Source organism: Choristoneura fumiferana, chromosome 2 (assembly GCF_025370935.1).
Source record: "Choristoneura fumiferana chromosome 2, NRCan_CFum_1, whole genome shotgun sequence".
Lineage (NCBI taxonomy): Eukaryota > Metazoa > Arthropoda > Insecta > Lepidoptera > Tortricidae > Choristoneura > Choristoneura fumiferana.
The window spans coordinates 15,423,962-15,442,257 of record NC_133473.1 but is presented as its reverse complement, the minus strand read 5'-3'; the positions used below and the strand labels follow the sequence as shown (position 1 = coordinate 15,442,257).

Below are 18,296 nucleotides of genomic sequence, written 5' to 3'. Positions count from 1 at the left end.
AGACACAGCGAGTTTTTTTAATAAGAGTAAATCAGGTTGTTTCATAAACCACCAGCAGTTCTCTATACTATAGCAGTTTCCAGAACCAGCCTGTTGCTATTTCTCACTTCTTTACATTTAAGAAATTGTGTTCAAAGATGACAGTTTCACATTTGATAGAAAACGTAAAATAAACGAAATATCAATCTTAGATAGTTTGTGAATTTATTGTTGTAGTAGTCTACCTTCAATTAGGTTTTTACTGTAGGGTACCTTCACTATAGCAACTGAGTACGAGTGTAGACGTTTCCTTGTAAACAAGTACCTACCAATATTCTTAGATATGTTTAATAAGATCAAAACAATAAATAAACTTCGAATATATATTTAGAACTTTTTTATACGATATTTTTGTATTAATTTCCTGAACAAAATAAAAAAATTGTCATTCCGCCCAAATAAAATCAGCCTGTGCATTTGAGTGACAAGATATTTAACACTTTCTGTCAAACCTGTCGTTTGTCATGAACTTCAACGATTGGCGGGAAAACTATTAGTAAGCATCATGTGACATGCATGTGACTTTAATAATTATTTTTCTAAGTGAAGTGGCCAGTTACTTGTGACAGTCAAGACTTTTAAAGAAGTTTTAATCACTGGCTATTAATAATCTCATTAACAGGGTGTTTTCACGCACCAAAGTTGGTTCTCCAAAAATAACATAAACTTTTAAATATTTTATACTTAAGTCTACGAGTACTCCTAGAGACGTGTACTATCTGCTGTTAAAATATTGGTACCTAATTTGTTAGCATCATACTCGTATATCCACTACACGTATAAATGTTTTACTAAAACTAATTTTATATTACGCGAGTGGATGTTTTCTGACAAAATGATGACGATTGAAATGACAATGCAATGTGGAAAATGCAACCGCACTGTAGAGTTTATTTACTGACGGTTAAGGGTCATTTACCTTAGTTAAAACCAAAGTATACTTAACCGTTAACCATAATTTTATACATGCATATTGCATTTTGGTGAAGTCATACGGTATGTGGGTTAAAATTTCCGGAAAATTAGCATAATTGATGATTTAATTATATCACAATTATATAAATGTACAAACTTCAAGAAAATGTCTCGGTAATTAGTGGTATGACATTTAATTTTTTAAATGTATTTAATTATAATATTTATGAAATCAATAGACAAAAGATCTTGACATTTTCTTCGCAGCCTACACTAGATCTAGGCATATAACTGTATGAGTCTGTGTTTTTATACGTGCTTACAAGTGAACCTAAACAATTCAGAAATAGATCTTATATCAGAAGATAAACAACAAAAATAAAACTAATTTTTTTCCTGACCCAAGTGTTCCTGTGGCTACTTAATAGCAAAATCACGGGCGCGCCAAAGTTCGCATACTTTTCGCTAGTCATACTGTAAAGGCTGACCAGAATTATAAAAAATCTCGCCATATTGCGGAAAATCAATAAAACTAATTTAATGTCTTTCACTGGTAACAATAAATTCAAATGTCATCTGTCTATTGCTGTCAAATTTTAACGTTCTTTGCGCGTCGTATTTTAAATTGTTATTTTTTGTATTTGTGCGTTAAATTGCCGAAGATTATCCATAGCCTTGGCATGTATAAAAGTATTTGTCATAGAAAAAGTCTGAAGGATTAGAAAATATTCCTTTAAATAACATCTTACATCACCGACACCGTTGTCAATATGACTGGAAGGTACCGTACAACAAGTGTAAAGAATGTTGCAATATAAAACGTAAAAGTGCTGCTTTTTACGACCGAAACTTTTTTTTCTGATATCTTTAAATGGTCATTCTATAGAAAATTATAGGTTTTTTTATATAACAATTCTGAACATTATTGGACTCAAGAGAAATAAATCTAACCATAAAAAAATCAATTTTAATACAAGCTTTCAAATTCAAATTCAAAATCTTTATTGCTTTCACGTAGTGCACAGATCTTACAATAGAGACAGTTAAGTATAACGTGAACCCTGCAATGGCATTGCAATCATTTTATAATATTAAATAATTCATAATTTCTAATGGCACAAAAAATTCATACTGACACATTAAATTTTTAACCCAAATAAGTCAAAACTAATCAAAAGTCAAAATTAATTAACAATAAATTATAAAACAATATTAATAATAAATTAAGCTTTCATTCTGTTTATAGTCACTGTCAAAACGCAGTACTGTACTTATGAAAACAGTAACAAAATTAGAAAACTATAAGCCTACTGAAAAAAAGTTTTTTATGGTGTAATATGCTTTATCTAGGAGATATTTTTTTAAACAGACTTTAAACAAATTAATATCATGTATATTTTTTATGGATTCGGGAATGTGGTTATAGATTTTTATTGACATTGCGTATGGACCGGAGTGTATCATTTGCAAAGTCGAAACCGGTTTCCACAATCTCTGCCGTGGACGGAGGTTTTGGGGACGAGTATATAGGGGAAACAGATTCATGTTCTTCTTAACAAACAGGCACACTTCCAAAATGTAAATCGAAGTAAGGGTAAGAATGTTTTGTTTCGTGAAATGTGGTCTGCAGGTCGCCATTCTATCAATGTTTACTAGTATTCTGATACATCGTTTCTGCAGCCAAAAGTATTGGAGAAAAGCATGCGCGTATGCATAGTACGCATTTGTAGCTGTTTTTAGGTCAGTGCATTTTTTCAGTTCGTTCAAAGCATATGTAAATCGACTTAACTTAGCCCTTAGGGCTGAGTCAATTGTTATTCCCAGTAGCGAAAAAGCGTTTACTGATTCAAGTTTAGTATTTCGGAAAACAGTAATTAATGTTTATTGGCTGCTTTTTATGTGGCTTAAATTGCATGACTTTAGTTTTTTTGAAGTTAATTTCAAGTTATTTCAAGTTCTTTTAACTAACTAACAGTTTTTTCAAGAGTGGCATCCAGTTGGACATTAACGTCTTTTTTTGCTGACTGTACTTTTTGTTGACTGTACTTGCATTGTCACCCAAACTACATTTGCATACCAAATTTCAAGTCGATGCTATTAACCGTTGAAGAGTTCCGTCCTGCGGAGACGATCCTGGCTAGACTACCAGGATGTCACTTCTAGATTATTGTATTGTCACGCGATTTACATAAGTATTCCAAATTTCAAGTCAATCTGACTACTGGAAGTTGGTCGAATTTAACTTATAAGATTTGACTACAGACAGACAGACAGACAGACAACGGGACAGGTGAAACTAAATAAAAGCTTGTAATAACCTTACCATAAAAATGACATTTTTAATACAAGATTTTTTTGCTGACTGTACCTGCATTATCACCCAAACTACATTTGCATACTTACCAAATTTCAAGTCGATGCTATTAACCGTTGAAGAGTTACGTCCTGCGGAGACGATCCTGGCTACCAGGATGTCACTACTAGATTATTGTATTGTCACGTGATATACATAAGTACGCCATATTTCAAGTCAATCCGACTACTGGAAGTTGGTCGAATATAACTTGCAAGATTTGACTACGGACAGACAGACAGACAGCCAACGGGACAGGTGAAACTAAATAAAAGCTTGTAAAAAGAGTTATGACAAACGATCATTCTGACAAATATTCAATTCGGACTTTCAACAAGTGCCTATGCGAGCCGATATGGACCCCAAAGTCACTCCAGTTTTTAGATACTCAAGAGTTTATTTTTATAAATTGAAATGTGTTTTTTTTTTATTGTATTTGATTAGTTGGTTGGTTAGTTTAATATGTTATTGCCTCGAATAAAACCATTCTGTACTTTAGGCTAATAATTTCACGCGTTCCACCTTCCAAAATTTGCACAATTCGTTATCGTGGAATTACCTACCAGTTCATCATGAGAGTAAACTAATACAGACGTGTACTTTCCCACACTCAGACTAGACTAGATTTGTTGTCCACCGTTTGCTCTTATGTTTTTATTGAGGAACACAGAAAACTGTTCTAGATACTAGGCTTATTTTTTATTATAGGTATTATCCGATTCTGTTTCATTCTTGTTTAATCTACGCCAGAGCTAGTAGGTAAGCTCTGTCACTAAACCAGTGGACATCCAAATTGCCAGTAAAACATTTTTTTTACCGACGAAAAAAAGCGGACGAGGTTCTCAAGTCGACGCGTATATAATATATTCAGTCACTGGTATGACCAGGCATAACTTTACAGAGTGGTCCGATTTGGATAATTCATTGATTATTGGATAGGGTATACCTTGAAGAAGGTATTAATGTATCTGTCGGCACGGCAGCCGATCGTAAAATTCGCCAGATTCATGAATCGGCTAAGGGACATCCGCCATATCTTTCAAAACTCACCGTTTAACGATTTGCCTAGTGACGTTTAGGCAGATCATGAAATTCCTAGGCATATCATGAAACGCCGCCATTTCATGATTTGGCTAGTTCAGGCAGATCATGAAATTCCTAGGCATATCATGAAACTCCGCCATATCGTTTCTGGCACTTCACCGGCCACTGCCGCGGCACGTTCGCTTCGCTCGCTCGGCTCGTGCGTAGTGGTCACAATTCATACTAACCACTCTTCGTTTCGCTCGTCGTACCTAAATTTTTCGTTTTCCAGCATATCACGATGTGCCCGGTATAAAGCTAGGAATATCGACGAATGCGTTGCTCTAATCGATCTGCCGTATTGTTTCTCAGGCACATCGTGATATGCCTGGCCAACTTTTAGGAATTTCATGATCTGGCGGATTTAACGATCGGCCGCCGACATATCCATCCCAGCCTATATACATCCCACTGCTGGGCACAGGCCTCCTCTAAGAACAAGAGGGCTTGGGCCATAGTTCCCACGCGGGCCCAGTGCGAATTGGGAACTTCACACGCACCATTGCTTCGCAGGTTGTGCAGGTTTCTTCACGATGTTTTCCTTCACCGCAAAGCTCGTAGTAACTTTCAAACATTACATTTGGTATTATATAAATTTGTAAAAGAAAATACCCCAAGGGTGGGAAAAAATAAAAACTGAACAAAAAAATTAAACTGCCGAAAAAACTGAAAATCAAAAAATAATAAACCTTTTACTCCTATTTAACCTTAATCTAGGTACTAGTTTGAAGTCGGGTGCCTCAGCACTAGCCATCAGGAGTGGACCTGTATAGTCGTCTGCCCGATGGGCTTCTATCAATCCTTTTTTATGCTGTTGTTTGTCTCTCATTGTTTCTTCTGAATTATTTATTATAGACTTGCTTTAACCCGCGGCTTCGCCCACATTAGAAATAGCGGCATTAAGCTATGCTAAGCTAACTTATTATACAATATCGATGCTTATGCTTGAACTTGTGTTGTATCTCCCAGACCTTCCAAAAATTTGATTTATGGCTAAATTAAAATGGTGTATTTTGAGTTGGTGCGGTGTTGGTCTGGGAGTGCGATATTATGCCCGAGTAATTTCTGAAATATACAATGACAACCGTTTATTTACACGATTCTTGTTACCATGGCAACGCAATAACTTACTGAAGCATAATGCTGAGTCAATGAGGGCTATCGTTTTTTGTCTCACTAGATGGCGCACTGTTGCGTGAGGTTTTTAAGTATGGCTTTCAAAGTCTGTTATTACGGGCGTGAAAACAAAGTTTAGATTAAAATCATATTTAATACACCTTAAAACCGTACCATAAAAATATCAAGCAAGCAACAGTGTTGCATAAACCCCCTTTTGTTCGGAAAAAAGAGAGGACAAAGATTTCTGAAAGACAAAACTGTCTCAAAACACAGACATTCATTGCCCCGGAACGCAAATTTGCCATAATTAATTTCAGATATTGCAAAATATTCACAAAATTATTCTAATTATAAATAAACCCGCGTAGCTCACCCAAAAACTATGAGATTTGACATTTCGGAGACCTCACGCTACACTAGCTCCTCTAGCGGCGAATTCATACGCGATAGCCCTCATTCCTTTTCGACATCATCAAATGTTTTTCTTTTCTGTAAATTATGTATTATTTTAAAATTTGATGTCGAAATAAAGTTATGTCTATGTCTATGTCTATAAATAAATGTCTTAGAGTTTGGCTTGAAAGAAGGTTACGGTAACAATTTGAAAGGACAACGTTTGCTCGCACAACGCTATCTATTGATTGCAAACGAAGTTAACACGTCATCTTAAGAACCGAGGTAGGTACCTACCATCAGTCAAATATGTGGTCTACCACCATAAAGTTGATAATCGTTTGCGCATGTCACAAAACAATAATGCCAATAGACGTGTCTGTCAACTAGAAAGTTTGACTTTAGCGACATATTCATTTAATAGGAACTTGTTTAAAAATTGATAGACCACTTATTTGACTCATGGTTCATCATTGCTCTTGGATTGCCTTCTATTCTTGTTTAAACTTTAAACTTAAAATATTATCCCACGAGAACGCATTACTGGGATATCAAGTGTCCTATGTCTTAATGCAAATCTTTATCTAAATCCGTTTCATCTAAATCCGTTCAGCCGTTATTGCGTGATGGAGTAACAAACATCCAAACATCCAAACCTCCAAACATCTTCACAAACTTTCACATTTATAATATTAAGTAGGATAGGATTAGTAGGTTAGTAGGATTGTACGAAGTTGGATTATCTTTGTTAGCGCCATACTCATCCGTATTTTTCACAAAGTTATTTTTGGCTCACAAAACTTTTATAATATAAAATCATTCTTATTGTAATGCATAATATTGTACTTATATTGTAGATACATTCGAAGCCACAAAGATAATGTTTACACTTTACTACCTTGTCACTGTCACTGTGTTTAAAATGTACAAAATTATCAAAAGGCATACTGTTGCAAAGAATAAATTTAAAGATAAATAAAAAGATTTGCGTGGTCATACATAAAAATATATATAAAAGCGTCGACTTGAGAACCTCCTTAATTTTTTTTTCGTCGGTTGATTGTCGTTGAGTATCGTTGAACTCGACTGAGCCGATTACTTTTAGGTTTTTCCATTTGGTGCAACTCCTTAACTGATCGTAGTACTTAATACGCTATATTAGCCATGAATAATAATTAGACAACGCGATAATTGGGGAGCCGGATGGGTTTTCCAAATCATTCGGACGGAAATATACTGGGTTTAATAAAGTAAATATGGCGGAACAGTAACAATGAATGAGTATTTGTTGATCAGTATAATATTGATACGGTACACCTAGTTATTGTAGTTATCCACGTTTTTTATTAATAGCTACTGACGTATGTAGTTAGTTTAGTAGAAGCACCCCGAAAGGATTCGAGGCCTCTATTATATTAACTTTACATGTCAAATAACATCGATGATTATTTGTAACTAGCTTTTGCCCGCGGCTTCGCTCGCGCAGAATTGGTATGTAGCTTAAACCTTTTTTGATCCCACAGGAACCATAGGTACATTATTTCGGGATAAAAGTAGCCTATATCTTTCCAGGGTATATACGTATTTACGTATATTACCTGTATGCCAAATTTCATGCAAATCCGTTCAGTCGTTTTTGCGTGAAAGAGTAACAAAACATCCAAACATCCATCCATACAAAGTTTCGCGTTTATAAGATTAGTAAGTATTAACTCAATATGGCAAGATTCGTTCTCATCATCATCATCATCATCATCTCAGCCGTAGGACGTCCACTGTTGGACATAGGCCTCCCCCTTATACGTCCAGTTGTCTGGCTAGGAAGCGGCTTCAATCCACTGTGAACCCACGAATTTGACCAGGTCATCTGTCGATCTTGTTGGTGGACGTCCTACGCTGCGCTTGATGATCCGCGGTCTCCACTCGACTCGAGAACCTTTCGGCCCTAACGGCCATCTGTTCTCCGTGCTATAAGGCCTGCCCATTGCCACTTCAACGAGCTAATTACTAGATTACTTTATTCGATGTTAGATTTATATTAATTATTAGATTCTTTCTAAAGATGCAATTTATAATTAATTTCCATTGTAATCCGCCGTCATGAAAATTATATCAGAATGTTTGTATCAAAAAAGTAAAAATCTGCGTATTGCTAGTTGACGAAATCAAATGAGAGCTGTAATTTGCTACATACTTATTTAGGTACTACCTACTGTAATCAATCATATTTCCAATCCAGGAAATGTTTCACTATTTCAGGTCCCCTTGCTGTTAAGTTCCTTAGTAAAAATAAATGCTCTCCGTTTAAACTTATTGAGAAAACATGTGCATTTAATTTTAATGCACTGGCAAGTTTTTTTGCGAAATATCTATGTCAACATTTAATCTTTATATCGGGATATAGTATATACTTAATACATAACGGAAAATACTACCGGAAAATACCGGAGTTCAATAAATGACTCAAATATAAATACGCGTACTTTGATGTCGATCAATACTTTTTGCTGATCAATAACTAATTACAGTTATGTAATTACGTTCATTTGACAGTCACACTTGTTTGCATTATGATTAAGTTCACTTTCTCTTATAAATAATTGTGTTACACGAGTAAATAATGGGCGTTAAGACGTGATAAGATAGTGCGGTATCTTTTAAAGAGATCGGGGGATCGTAAAATCGTTTCGGACTCTTGGAGCAGTGTCGGTCGGCAGCGCCAGCATGGCCCGCGGATCCATACAGTCCGAGTTAGAGAAAATAAATACGAAAGAAACGGAAAAAGAAAATGGTGACATTAAAGACGTGTATTATAACGCGAAAACGCCGTTTCGTCGACAGGTGTGTGTGTGCTTTTATTCGAATAGATTAAATCTCTGTGTGCATTTGGGTGTTAGTAAAATAATCAAAATTAATGTTAAGTAACTTAATATTGGTGGACGAATTTCTTAAATGTTCGTGGTAGTAAGATTGAGGTTTCAGTTGCTATTACGTGGTAGGTATTTAGATTAGGTAGTTACTTGCATTTAAAAGGTACTTAATAACATACTTTATTTTATTATGCAATTTGTAATATAAAACAGTGTATTAGCGTCGCAGCTGTGTTCTCTCAAGTATTTGTTTTTTTTACTACTCGTCTTTTGAATAAGAAAATAGTGTCGAGTTTTAGTTTGGTATTTTTATTGTCTAATGACAACATTTAATAATTAGGCCTATTTCAAATATTTTTTAAACAAAGTTATGTACATTTAATAAGTAATGTACTATCGAACCACTTGATTTCTGATATATTCTGCGGAACGTTCTCATGGTAAGTTTCATAATAAATTCCTTTTTTCCCATCCTTTTCTCGTCAAGTAATGCGATATCACTAAGACTTTTTCTGTGAACAGATGGGTGACGATGTACTATTGTTCAATACTACATCGCTAACATAATTATAGATCGTTACAATAAATATCTTTTCTTACCTAATCATACCTAACCATGAAGTTTCATCATTTTTATCGTAATTATGCGACCTTTTAAACTGTGAAGCAGCGTGTTTCGATAAGCAATTCGGATTCTAATGTAATTTAACGGTGTTATTCATAATTATGAAATATATTGCATTCCACATAAGTAATAATAAGAAAAAAAATAGTGTCTCAACAAAGCGTGCATAAAATAAATATCAGATACAACTTTATTACGAGTACTGGGGCCGGTGGGACGTGTCAGATATTTTTGCACGCTCAGCTGTGGCAGATATTTATGTAGCCGAATGTACTCACCAATGTGGAATTGCTTTTTAAGTGGCAATGGCAAAGCCAGGAAAGGTTATAATTTTAGCAATTAGCAGTCGATGCTTTTCTAGACTTAAAACTAGGTACAATCCAAAGGTACAAAGGTAGGGATAAGTTCGCCTTTGTACAGACTGCATTATTATGTACTTATGTCTACGATTTTTTAAACGAAAAATATTTTCCGCTGCTCTGGACAGGATTCAAACCAGCACCTTCCTATACGCGCCAAGGTGTCAACAGATAGTATAAAAATTGAAGAGGAATATAACTTCTTCCACTTTTTCAACCAATTCGGGACGTAGGAGTTGTAATTTATGTTAGTTGCGATGGATGATTACCAATACGCCACTATTGGCGTAAGCAAGCTATAAAAATTTGGTTGGTCGAGGACCCCAGTGCTCTAGTTGCTAGGATTCCTTGGTGCTTATGACCAGGGGTGCGATGTCAAATCCAGTCCAAAGCACTTAAAAATCTTTTTCGTTAAAAAAAACATTGAGCAAACGCATCGCTAATAAAAAAATACTATAACACCCATGTCGCATTTTAACCATACAGCGCCTCGCGTTTTTAGTTTTCATGACATTTGTATTCCTCTTATTATTGTTTTTTTTTAACAATAACATTATATCTATTTATATGCATCTATCGTAAATACTAAAATATAAAAAAAAAACTGAAACATATTATTTAAAGCAGTCCCCTTAGGCAAAGTACCAATGATGCTGGCTGCTTTGCCTCTTTGATTAGCTAAGTTACTTAGTTCTTATAATTAGCTCTGTGTTGCAATTCCTATGGATAAACGACGGTTAATAGGTACTGCAGGGCCGGACTTCCTCAAATTTGTTCATTTGTCATGCAATGAAGATGTCATTACTCCCTAACAGTAAATCGAACTATGACCTATAACGGGGCTATAAAGCAAATATACGGATTGTGTTATCAAAAGCTAATTGTTCTACTTAATTTCTGTACCTGAGAAGCATAACACTGCAAGTGCCAATTTAAAAAGTAGCATTTGCAGTGTTATGCTTCTCAGGTACGGATTTATTGATTCGAATGCAGTGCCCTATAATTTTTGGCAACTGAAATTACTGCAAAAAGGTTCTACCTAGTATCCTTTCATTTAGGCAATTATTTTACCCGATTGCCCGAAGGAGGGTTATGTTTTTTATTATTAATTTTACAATTGTTTAATTTGGCCAAATATTTTTTTTGGTACTGTGAACTCTTTTATTTCAAAACCATTGTGTAGAACCCTATAGGTTAGGTAAGGTTAGGTTAGTTTTATAAAAATCCTGAAACATTAGTTCCTTTCACAAAAAAAAAACATTTGGCCAAATGAAACACAACTGTGAAACGAATCATTCGTTATGCAATTGCGGTGACTCCACTCTTGTATTTAATATTTACAAATATCACATTTAATTTAAAACTAAGTCCATACTTTACAATTTAAATGAAAGAGAAGTTGTTTAAAAGATGATATGTACAAAAATTAAATTATTACATTAATATTATACCTTCCTTTTCGTAAAAAAATTAACCCTTCTTCGGGCAGTTGGGTAAAATGAAGTCCATGTGTTATTCACATGATCCAGTTATTTACATACATACCAAATTTCATCTAAATCCGTCGAGCGATTTCAGCCTTAAGTGACAAACAAACTAATACATACACGAACTATCGTATAATATTAGCAAGACATCTGCGCTGTTCCTCGAACCTAAGATAAAGAAAACGCTGTTGCAAAAGTATTCATTGAAATTACAAGATATAGGGGTTACACGTGCCGCTGGCATTGATTACTTTGTATGCCTTGATATTAATTTATTAAATAATTCCTTGATAAAGTCAGTGGACAGTTGCCACTGCACTCGTTCATAAATATTTTCATTTGCAAACATACAGAAATTTTATGCATAAAGAGAAGAGATAAAAATACCAATCGCAAAAATCTTAGCAACGCGGAAGGCGAAATTTATCATGCGCTGTGACTGTGAGTGATATTGCTTATCAGATTTATCTTATCAACGTGTAATTTCTGTCTCCAGGCACTAGCAGCCCTTGGCACGGTGATGCTGAACTGTGGCGTGGGAGCGACAGCCGGTTTCTCCGCTATACTCATCCCACAGCTCAAACATGGAAAAAATAAACTTGGTCATCACATCAATACTGAGATGGAGTCTTGGGTCGGTAAGTATCACTGTGACGATGATATTATAACTTTACCATAGTTGAAGATTATGATACAATCAGCGGGCAGACGTACATTCTAAGCTAGGCAATGATTTACGTTATGTCAGGTTGTATAATTTTATTATACTCTGGCGTTTTCTTAGTAATTACTTTGTGTCTCACTTTATTCTTATTGAATTGAACAAAATAATTTTACCTTCTCTATCCTTTGCATTTCAGCGGCCGCTGCTTCGTTTGCTCTCATATTCGGCAACATGATATCAGGATATTTGATGGAAAGATACGGAAGACGGACCTCACAGATCATGTTGTCGTTCCCGTTTATGGTTGGCTGGGCAATCATTGGATTCGCGAACAACATTTATCTGATTCTACTAGGAAGGTTCATAACTGGATTCTGCCAAGGCTGGCTTGGACCACTAGGATCAGTGTTTGTTGGAGAAATTAGCAGCCCATTAAACAGATCATTCTTTTTGGCCGGTTTGTCGCTGGCTATTGCTTTTGGTGTGTTTATGTCACATTTATTCGGAACGCTGATGCACTGGAAATACGCGGCTTTTCTTTGCGGGTTGTTTCCCCTAATCGGATGCGTATTGACATACTGCGTCAAAGAATCTCCTACGTGGCTCGCTTCTAAGAACCGAATCGAGGATTGCGTCACATCATTCCAGTGGTATCGTGGTATTAGCCCTGAAATGAAGGACGAACTAGACAAAATAATATTTGAGCAATCTCAGAAAGATCAATCTAAAAGCAAGTGGAAAACCTTAATGGCCAACATAAAGAAACCAGAATTCTGGAAGCCTTTATGTATAATGATTGTATTTTTCGTTTTAACGCAACTCACAGGTGTCAATGTAATATGCGCGTATACGACAGAGATGATGAAAGAACTTATAGGGCACAATGCTAATTCAGACACTGCCATGTTGAGCGTCGACATTTTAAGATGTATTTCTTTAGTGGTAGCTTGTTACCTGCTTCGAAGATTAGGTCGCCGACCAATGGCTATATTCAGTGGCACATCTACGTGCTTAACTCTGATAGTGCTATCGGGTTACTTATACCTAGACAAGATACATGTCATTAGACGTACTTCACCGATTATTACCCTAGGTTTAATAGCAATTTACATAATTGTTTCAAATTTCGGCGTGGTACCGCTGCCATGGAACATGGTCGGTGAACTATTTGCCACTGAGACAAAGGGAATAGGATCAGGACTCAGTGTCATGACTACTTCAGTGGCGTATTTCGGGACTATAAAAACTGCGCCAGCAATGTTCAAAAGCATAGGGCACCACGGCACCTATCTATTTTATGGAATTTCAACTTTATTAGGAACTGTATTTTTGTACTTCTGTTTACCTGAAACCAAGGGAAAAACTTTACTAGAAATAGAAGAATATTTTAGACACGGCAAAAAGCGAAAAATGAAATCAGAACCTAACAATGTAATAGTGTAAATATCTACAATAGTTATAAAATTTTAATAATTTGAAGATCTCTAACTGTGTATAGTAGTTGTACTAGTTTAAATATTTTGCGTGTCTAAATAATGTTAAATGTGCTTATGATTTAGACAATTAAATGTTAATTATAAGTCAAGCCAAGATATTGAAATATTATAAACATAAATATTTAATTTTATTAGTTGCTAATTATGAAATAAATCTAAGTCTGACGCAGTTAATAGATAGATAACAATTTGTGTCATTGATAACGAATACTGTGTTATTCTCACAGCCCTTGTTCTGTTGAATAATGTTGTGATTAAGGGGCAAGTGTTCATCAGTCAAAGTATAGTTTAATCAGAAGTCCTTCTTGATGACGTACGCGCGTGTTTACATGTATTTAAATAAACTACGTCTTTATTTTAAAGCTAGTTTTTAAGGCACTCCTTTAATTAATCATTTTAAGTTTTTTTCCATTTTACATTGATAGCTCAGAAGATAGGTGGAAGGAAAAATATTGTACCAAAGTATGAGAGTTTATAAAAAAGTCATAGCATTTTTGTTTCAATCGTAGTACAATCAGATTGTGCCGAGATTAAGAAAGAAACCGACAGTTGTTATTCTACGTATGCATGTACGAGTATTTACGACAAAATCTATCCATATGAACTGAGAGATCTTCCAGTCTCATTCTTGTATGCTGGTTAGTAAAGTTTAAAGATGACCTATGTTTCAAATCCCACTAAAAATATTGCACTTGAAGGTCGACAAATACCTAAGCTCTTAAATATGTTATGACGATACCTAGTGATATTTTTGCAAAAACAAAACAATCCATCAATCTTAAAGGGATAAGTCTGCCTTCAAGTAAGTATCTCAAAGTTTAACAATTGTATTTTGTTTCTTTTATTTTGTACAATAAAGAGTTTACATACGTACATACAATGAAAGAGTAAATGTATATTGTATTGTACACTTTATTGAATGACTTTTGTTAAATATGATCATCACCTATATGATACGTAATGGATTTCGACACACGACACACATAGGTTACAATAATAAAAAGTCTTTAAAAATCCTTTTTTGTTTAATTTTTCTCTACATTCATAACATAATTTCATATATAGTAATTGTGGAACAAACTTGTAAAACATGGCTTCACAGTTCTCTGAAGACAAGCATGTGCCACGTGTCGTGTCGTTACGACAAGGTGTCTTTTTTTGTATAATGACATGGCATTTATAGCCTTCAATAATAGTAAGTATCCAAATTTTAGAAACAATTTGTGAATATCGTTAACAATATCATTAAGCTGCTTCTTGCTCAAGTAGACTATACAGGGCGTCCTACGGCTATGCCACATGGAGGCAAAGTACCTTAAATATTGTACATGGAACGTTTTACTGAAACAAGACATTATTTTAATTTAAAAAACAATTTAAACTGCATTCATAGATTTTTAAATAATTACACGATTGAACCGGGAATTGAACCCGCTACACTAGAAAAAAATCCCTGTAGCTTTATCATACTGATCGAAAGGCTTCATGATAAGGATTATTTTTTGCTAAATAACATAGTGTCAGAAATAAAAGGAAGACTATGAATTTTAACATTTTTAATACAAAATTAATCAATTTAACAAATGCTCAAGATGAGTCCCATGCTGTTGAATACAAAGTCGCACTCTTTTGATTATTTCACTCCCTGCCGATTTTTTGATCTTGTTGTGGTGGATATTTAGAATAATACGTCTAAGTTCTATTTGTAGCTCGTAGACACTTTCATACTTGGTTCTTGTAAACTAATTTTTTTACATAACCCCATAAAAAATAATCTAACGGGGTTAGATCTGGGGATCTCGGCGGCCATCTTCTTTGTCCCGAATTCATGGTTTGCCTTTTATTTCTGACACTATCCTTATGATGAAGCCTTTCGATCAGTATGATAAAACTGCAGGGTATTTTTTTTTCTTGTGTAGCGGGTTTCTATTCCCGATTCAACCATGTAATTATTTAAAAATCTATGAATGCAGTTTAAATTGTTTTTTAAATTAAAATAATGTCTTGTTTCAGTAAAACGTTCCATTTACAATATTTAAGGTACTTTCCCTCCATTAGCCGTGGGACGCCCTGTATATATTCTTTGGAACAACGAGTAATAACTAAGTACAGATTCTTTATAGAAAGCAGATTTAAATTTCCTTGCGGTATAAATTCTTAAAAAAAAAAAAGACTTTATCAAACCTCTAAAGGCTAAATCAAAGTTGAGTTGAGGAAAGTACATTGGTCGCATAAATATCTCGAGAAGAGATAACTGTATTGTTTTGGAACAGGTAAATTAATAACAGTCGCGACCTGAGAAGGTATATCTTTGTATATGTTCGCATAGCCCGGAAACCTCACAAGTGTTGTGCCATGAGGACCTCTCATCCAGGCAACATCTGGGACGTTTTCCACACAAAGTTCCCACGTTGTATGGTACGCGACGTTGTTTTTGTCGACACTCGACAAAAAAACGACCAGGAAAACATCTGGAGAGTGGATTTAGCTATTTTTAGAGCGGCCTCGACTGAGTGTTTATGGAGTAAAGTGTGCGGAAGTTATTATTGAATGTGACATACGTGGAGGGTCCGCTCTGTGACATAGGTCTGCAGCGCCGAAAGGATAGGTACCACTTGAAATTGATTATGATAAAGGTACTTCTACGCGTAAAAAATTATTTAGAAAAACCGGACTCATTTAACTGTCAAGATTAAATACGAGTATATATGATATAATAGCCCTCTCTCGCTCTCTAGCCCTCTTGTTCTGAGAGGAGGCCTGTGCCCAGCAGTGGGACGTATATAGGCTGGGATGATGATGATGATGATATGATATAATTTACTGTTCTTTTCATTTTAGACCTGTTAATGCATGATTTGTAATTGTAATTAGTAAAATATAGTATTATGTAGTAGTAGTGGTAGTTTAGGAAATTTTTGACGGTTTTGTTATGCTTCGTAAAAACGTTTCTATCTTAGTATGCACTTGTATTTTTAACCAAAACTTATTTTAAAGAAAATATATCTGTTGTCATTAATTGGACCTCCAAGAACCGGTATTTAATACGGTCAAAATCACAGTATTTTATTGGGCTCCGTCCGATGTTGCTGTAACCTTGATGAGGTTGTTTGCATCTTATTTTAATGTCCTCTACATTAAGTTCAATGTACGATGGATTATCGACAAATTCTGTCCCACTGCTGGCAAGGCCTCCTCTCAGAATGAGAGGGGTTGGGCCATAACTCCCACGTGGGCTCCTGCAGATTAGGAACTTCACGCACACCATTGAATTACTTCGCAGGTTTGTGCAGGTTGTCTCACGATGTTTTCCTTCGCCGTAGCTTGTGGTAAATTTCAAATGTAGGTAATTTTGCACATGCGTTTTGAAAACTCCAGAGAGGTGCGAGTACCTATTGTGTACCAATGCCGTGGAATGATTTTGTTAGGCAACCAAGAGTAAGATAAAAGTGAGTTAGGTATGTCTACGGCGGCAACCTCTCACAGTTAGGCTGTCTGTCCACTGGAGCAGAGGCAGAGGCGCAAAGCGAGCTGGTAATGCGGAGCAAGCAGTAATGCGGACTATGTCTCTCCATAGCCACGGAGCTTAGATAGCGGGACGGAGATGCTTCCCTGCAGAGCTACCACGAAACTCGAAACTCGAAGTTCGTCTCGTAGCGTCCCTCTCGCTCTCGTATTAAATACTTAGTATAAGTGTCAGAGGGACCGCACGACACGAACTTCGAGTTTCGAGTTTCGTAGTAGCCCTGCTGCTTCTTCGCTCGCCCTCGTATCTCCGCTTCCCCGCTCCACTTCCTCGCTCCGATTAACGATTTGATTATGCATTTTTAAACTAGTTACCAATTATTATTCCTCGTCCACTGAAGTAGAGCAGAGACTGTATGCAATTCTATTGATGGATTTTTATCTCGCTCACCGCTCCTCTGCCTCGCTCCACTCCTGTGGACTGGCAGAATTAATGTATACAAGGTTTGCCACTTTTCTTGATCATCACTGACGCGAGGGAAAAATTCTAGGCAACCCGGTGGTAATCGAGGTTTTACGGCGCGACGCCACTATATAACTATGTATTAATAAAATTGTCGATAGCATGTGAAGGGTCCACGGAAAGAACATGTCTAGTCACCAACTTTTTGAGTTAGCAGTTTGAAAGTTAGTCATCACGAACAATAACTATGGTTACCATTTATTTAAAAGATAAAAAATAGATTTTATATTGTTTTCAGATTATTTAATTCAGGGGTAAGTCATAGTACTTTGTGAGCTCTACATTTTGAGATTAAAATCTCAATTAAAAAAAAAGGTGACTAGGCATGTTCTTTCCGTGGACCCTTCATGTTCATTAGGTACCTACTAATGAAATTTAGGTAAGTATGACACGCCTCGTGTTGCAGGTGTGCAAGGACGGCGGAGATTGCCTCCCATCAGGTGACCCGCGTGCTTGTTTTCCCCCTCTTATATAAAATATATATTACACGATAAAAACTCTACGACATGAAACCAGTTTGATGAATTTCATTCATTTCTTATTCATGGCACTATAATGTTCATTTCATAGTTTAATTATCTAGACCACAAGATAAGATAACTGTTGAATAGGTTAAGATTGGTTTTTGAAATCTTTTTGTATTTATTATTTCAACTCCAAATTTTTGTTACTTTTACGGTCATCCCGTAAAACCCATATCGAAAATACAAACTGAAATATAGATGCACAGAAAAATCAGAAAAATAAGACCAGCGCTGGGAGCACTGGGTTGTTCAGCGGTGGTGTAGCGGTATAGCACGCGGGACGGAATGCCGAGGACCTGGGTTCGATTCCCAGCGCTGGTCTTATTTTCCTGGTTTTTCTGTGCATCCTATATTCCAGTTTGTATTTTCTAGATGTTGAAT

The 18,296-nt window shown here is 35.7% G+C and overlaps 1 protein-coding gene across 1 annotated transcript; it reads left to right on the top strand.

Annotated features, from left to right (window-relative positions):
• The first annotated feature begins 8,570 nt into the window (after window positions 1-8,570).
• Window positions 8,571-14,419, top strand: LOC141444604 (facilitated trehalose transporter Tret1-like). Its single transcript, XM_074110176.1, has 3 exons — window positions 8,571-8,743; window positions 11,740-11,881; window positions 12,104-14,419. Exons 1-3 carry the CDS (start codon window positions 8,627-8,629, stop codon window positions 13,348-13,350), a joined length of 1,506 nt encoding a protein of 501 aa, XP_073966277.1. The 5' UTR covers window positions 8,571-8,626; the 3' UTR covers window positions 13,351-14,419.
• Window positions 14,420-18,296: the final 3,877 nt, after the last annotated feature.

Coding starts and splice junctions, on each gene's coding strand:
- LOC141444604 (XM_074110176.1), top strand. CDS start 8,627: ATGGCCCGCGGATCCATACAGTCCGAGTTAGAGAAAATAAATACGAAA. Junction 8,744..11,739: donor AAACGCCGTTTCGTCGACAG/GTGTGTGTGTGC, acceptor TTCTGTCTCCAG/GCACTAGCAGCCCTTGGCAC. Junction 11,882..12,103: donor TGAGATGGAGTCTTGGGTCG/GTAAGTATCACT, acceptor TTTGCATTTCAG/CGGCCGCTGCTTCGTTTGCT.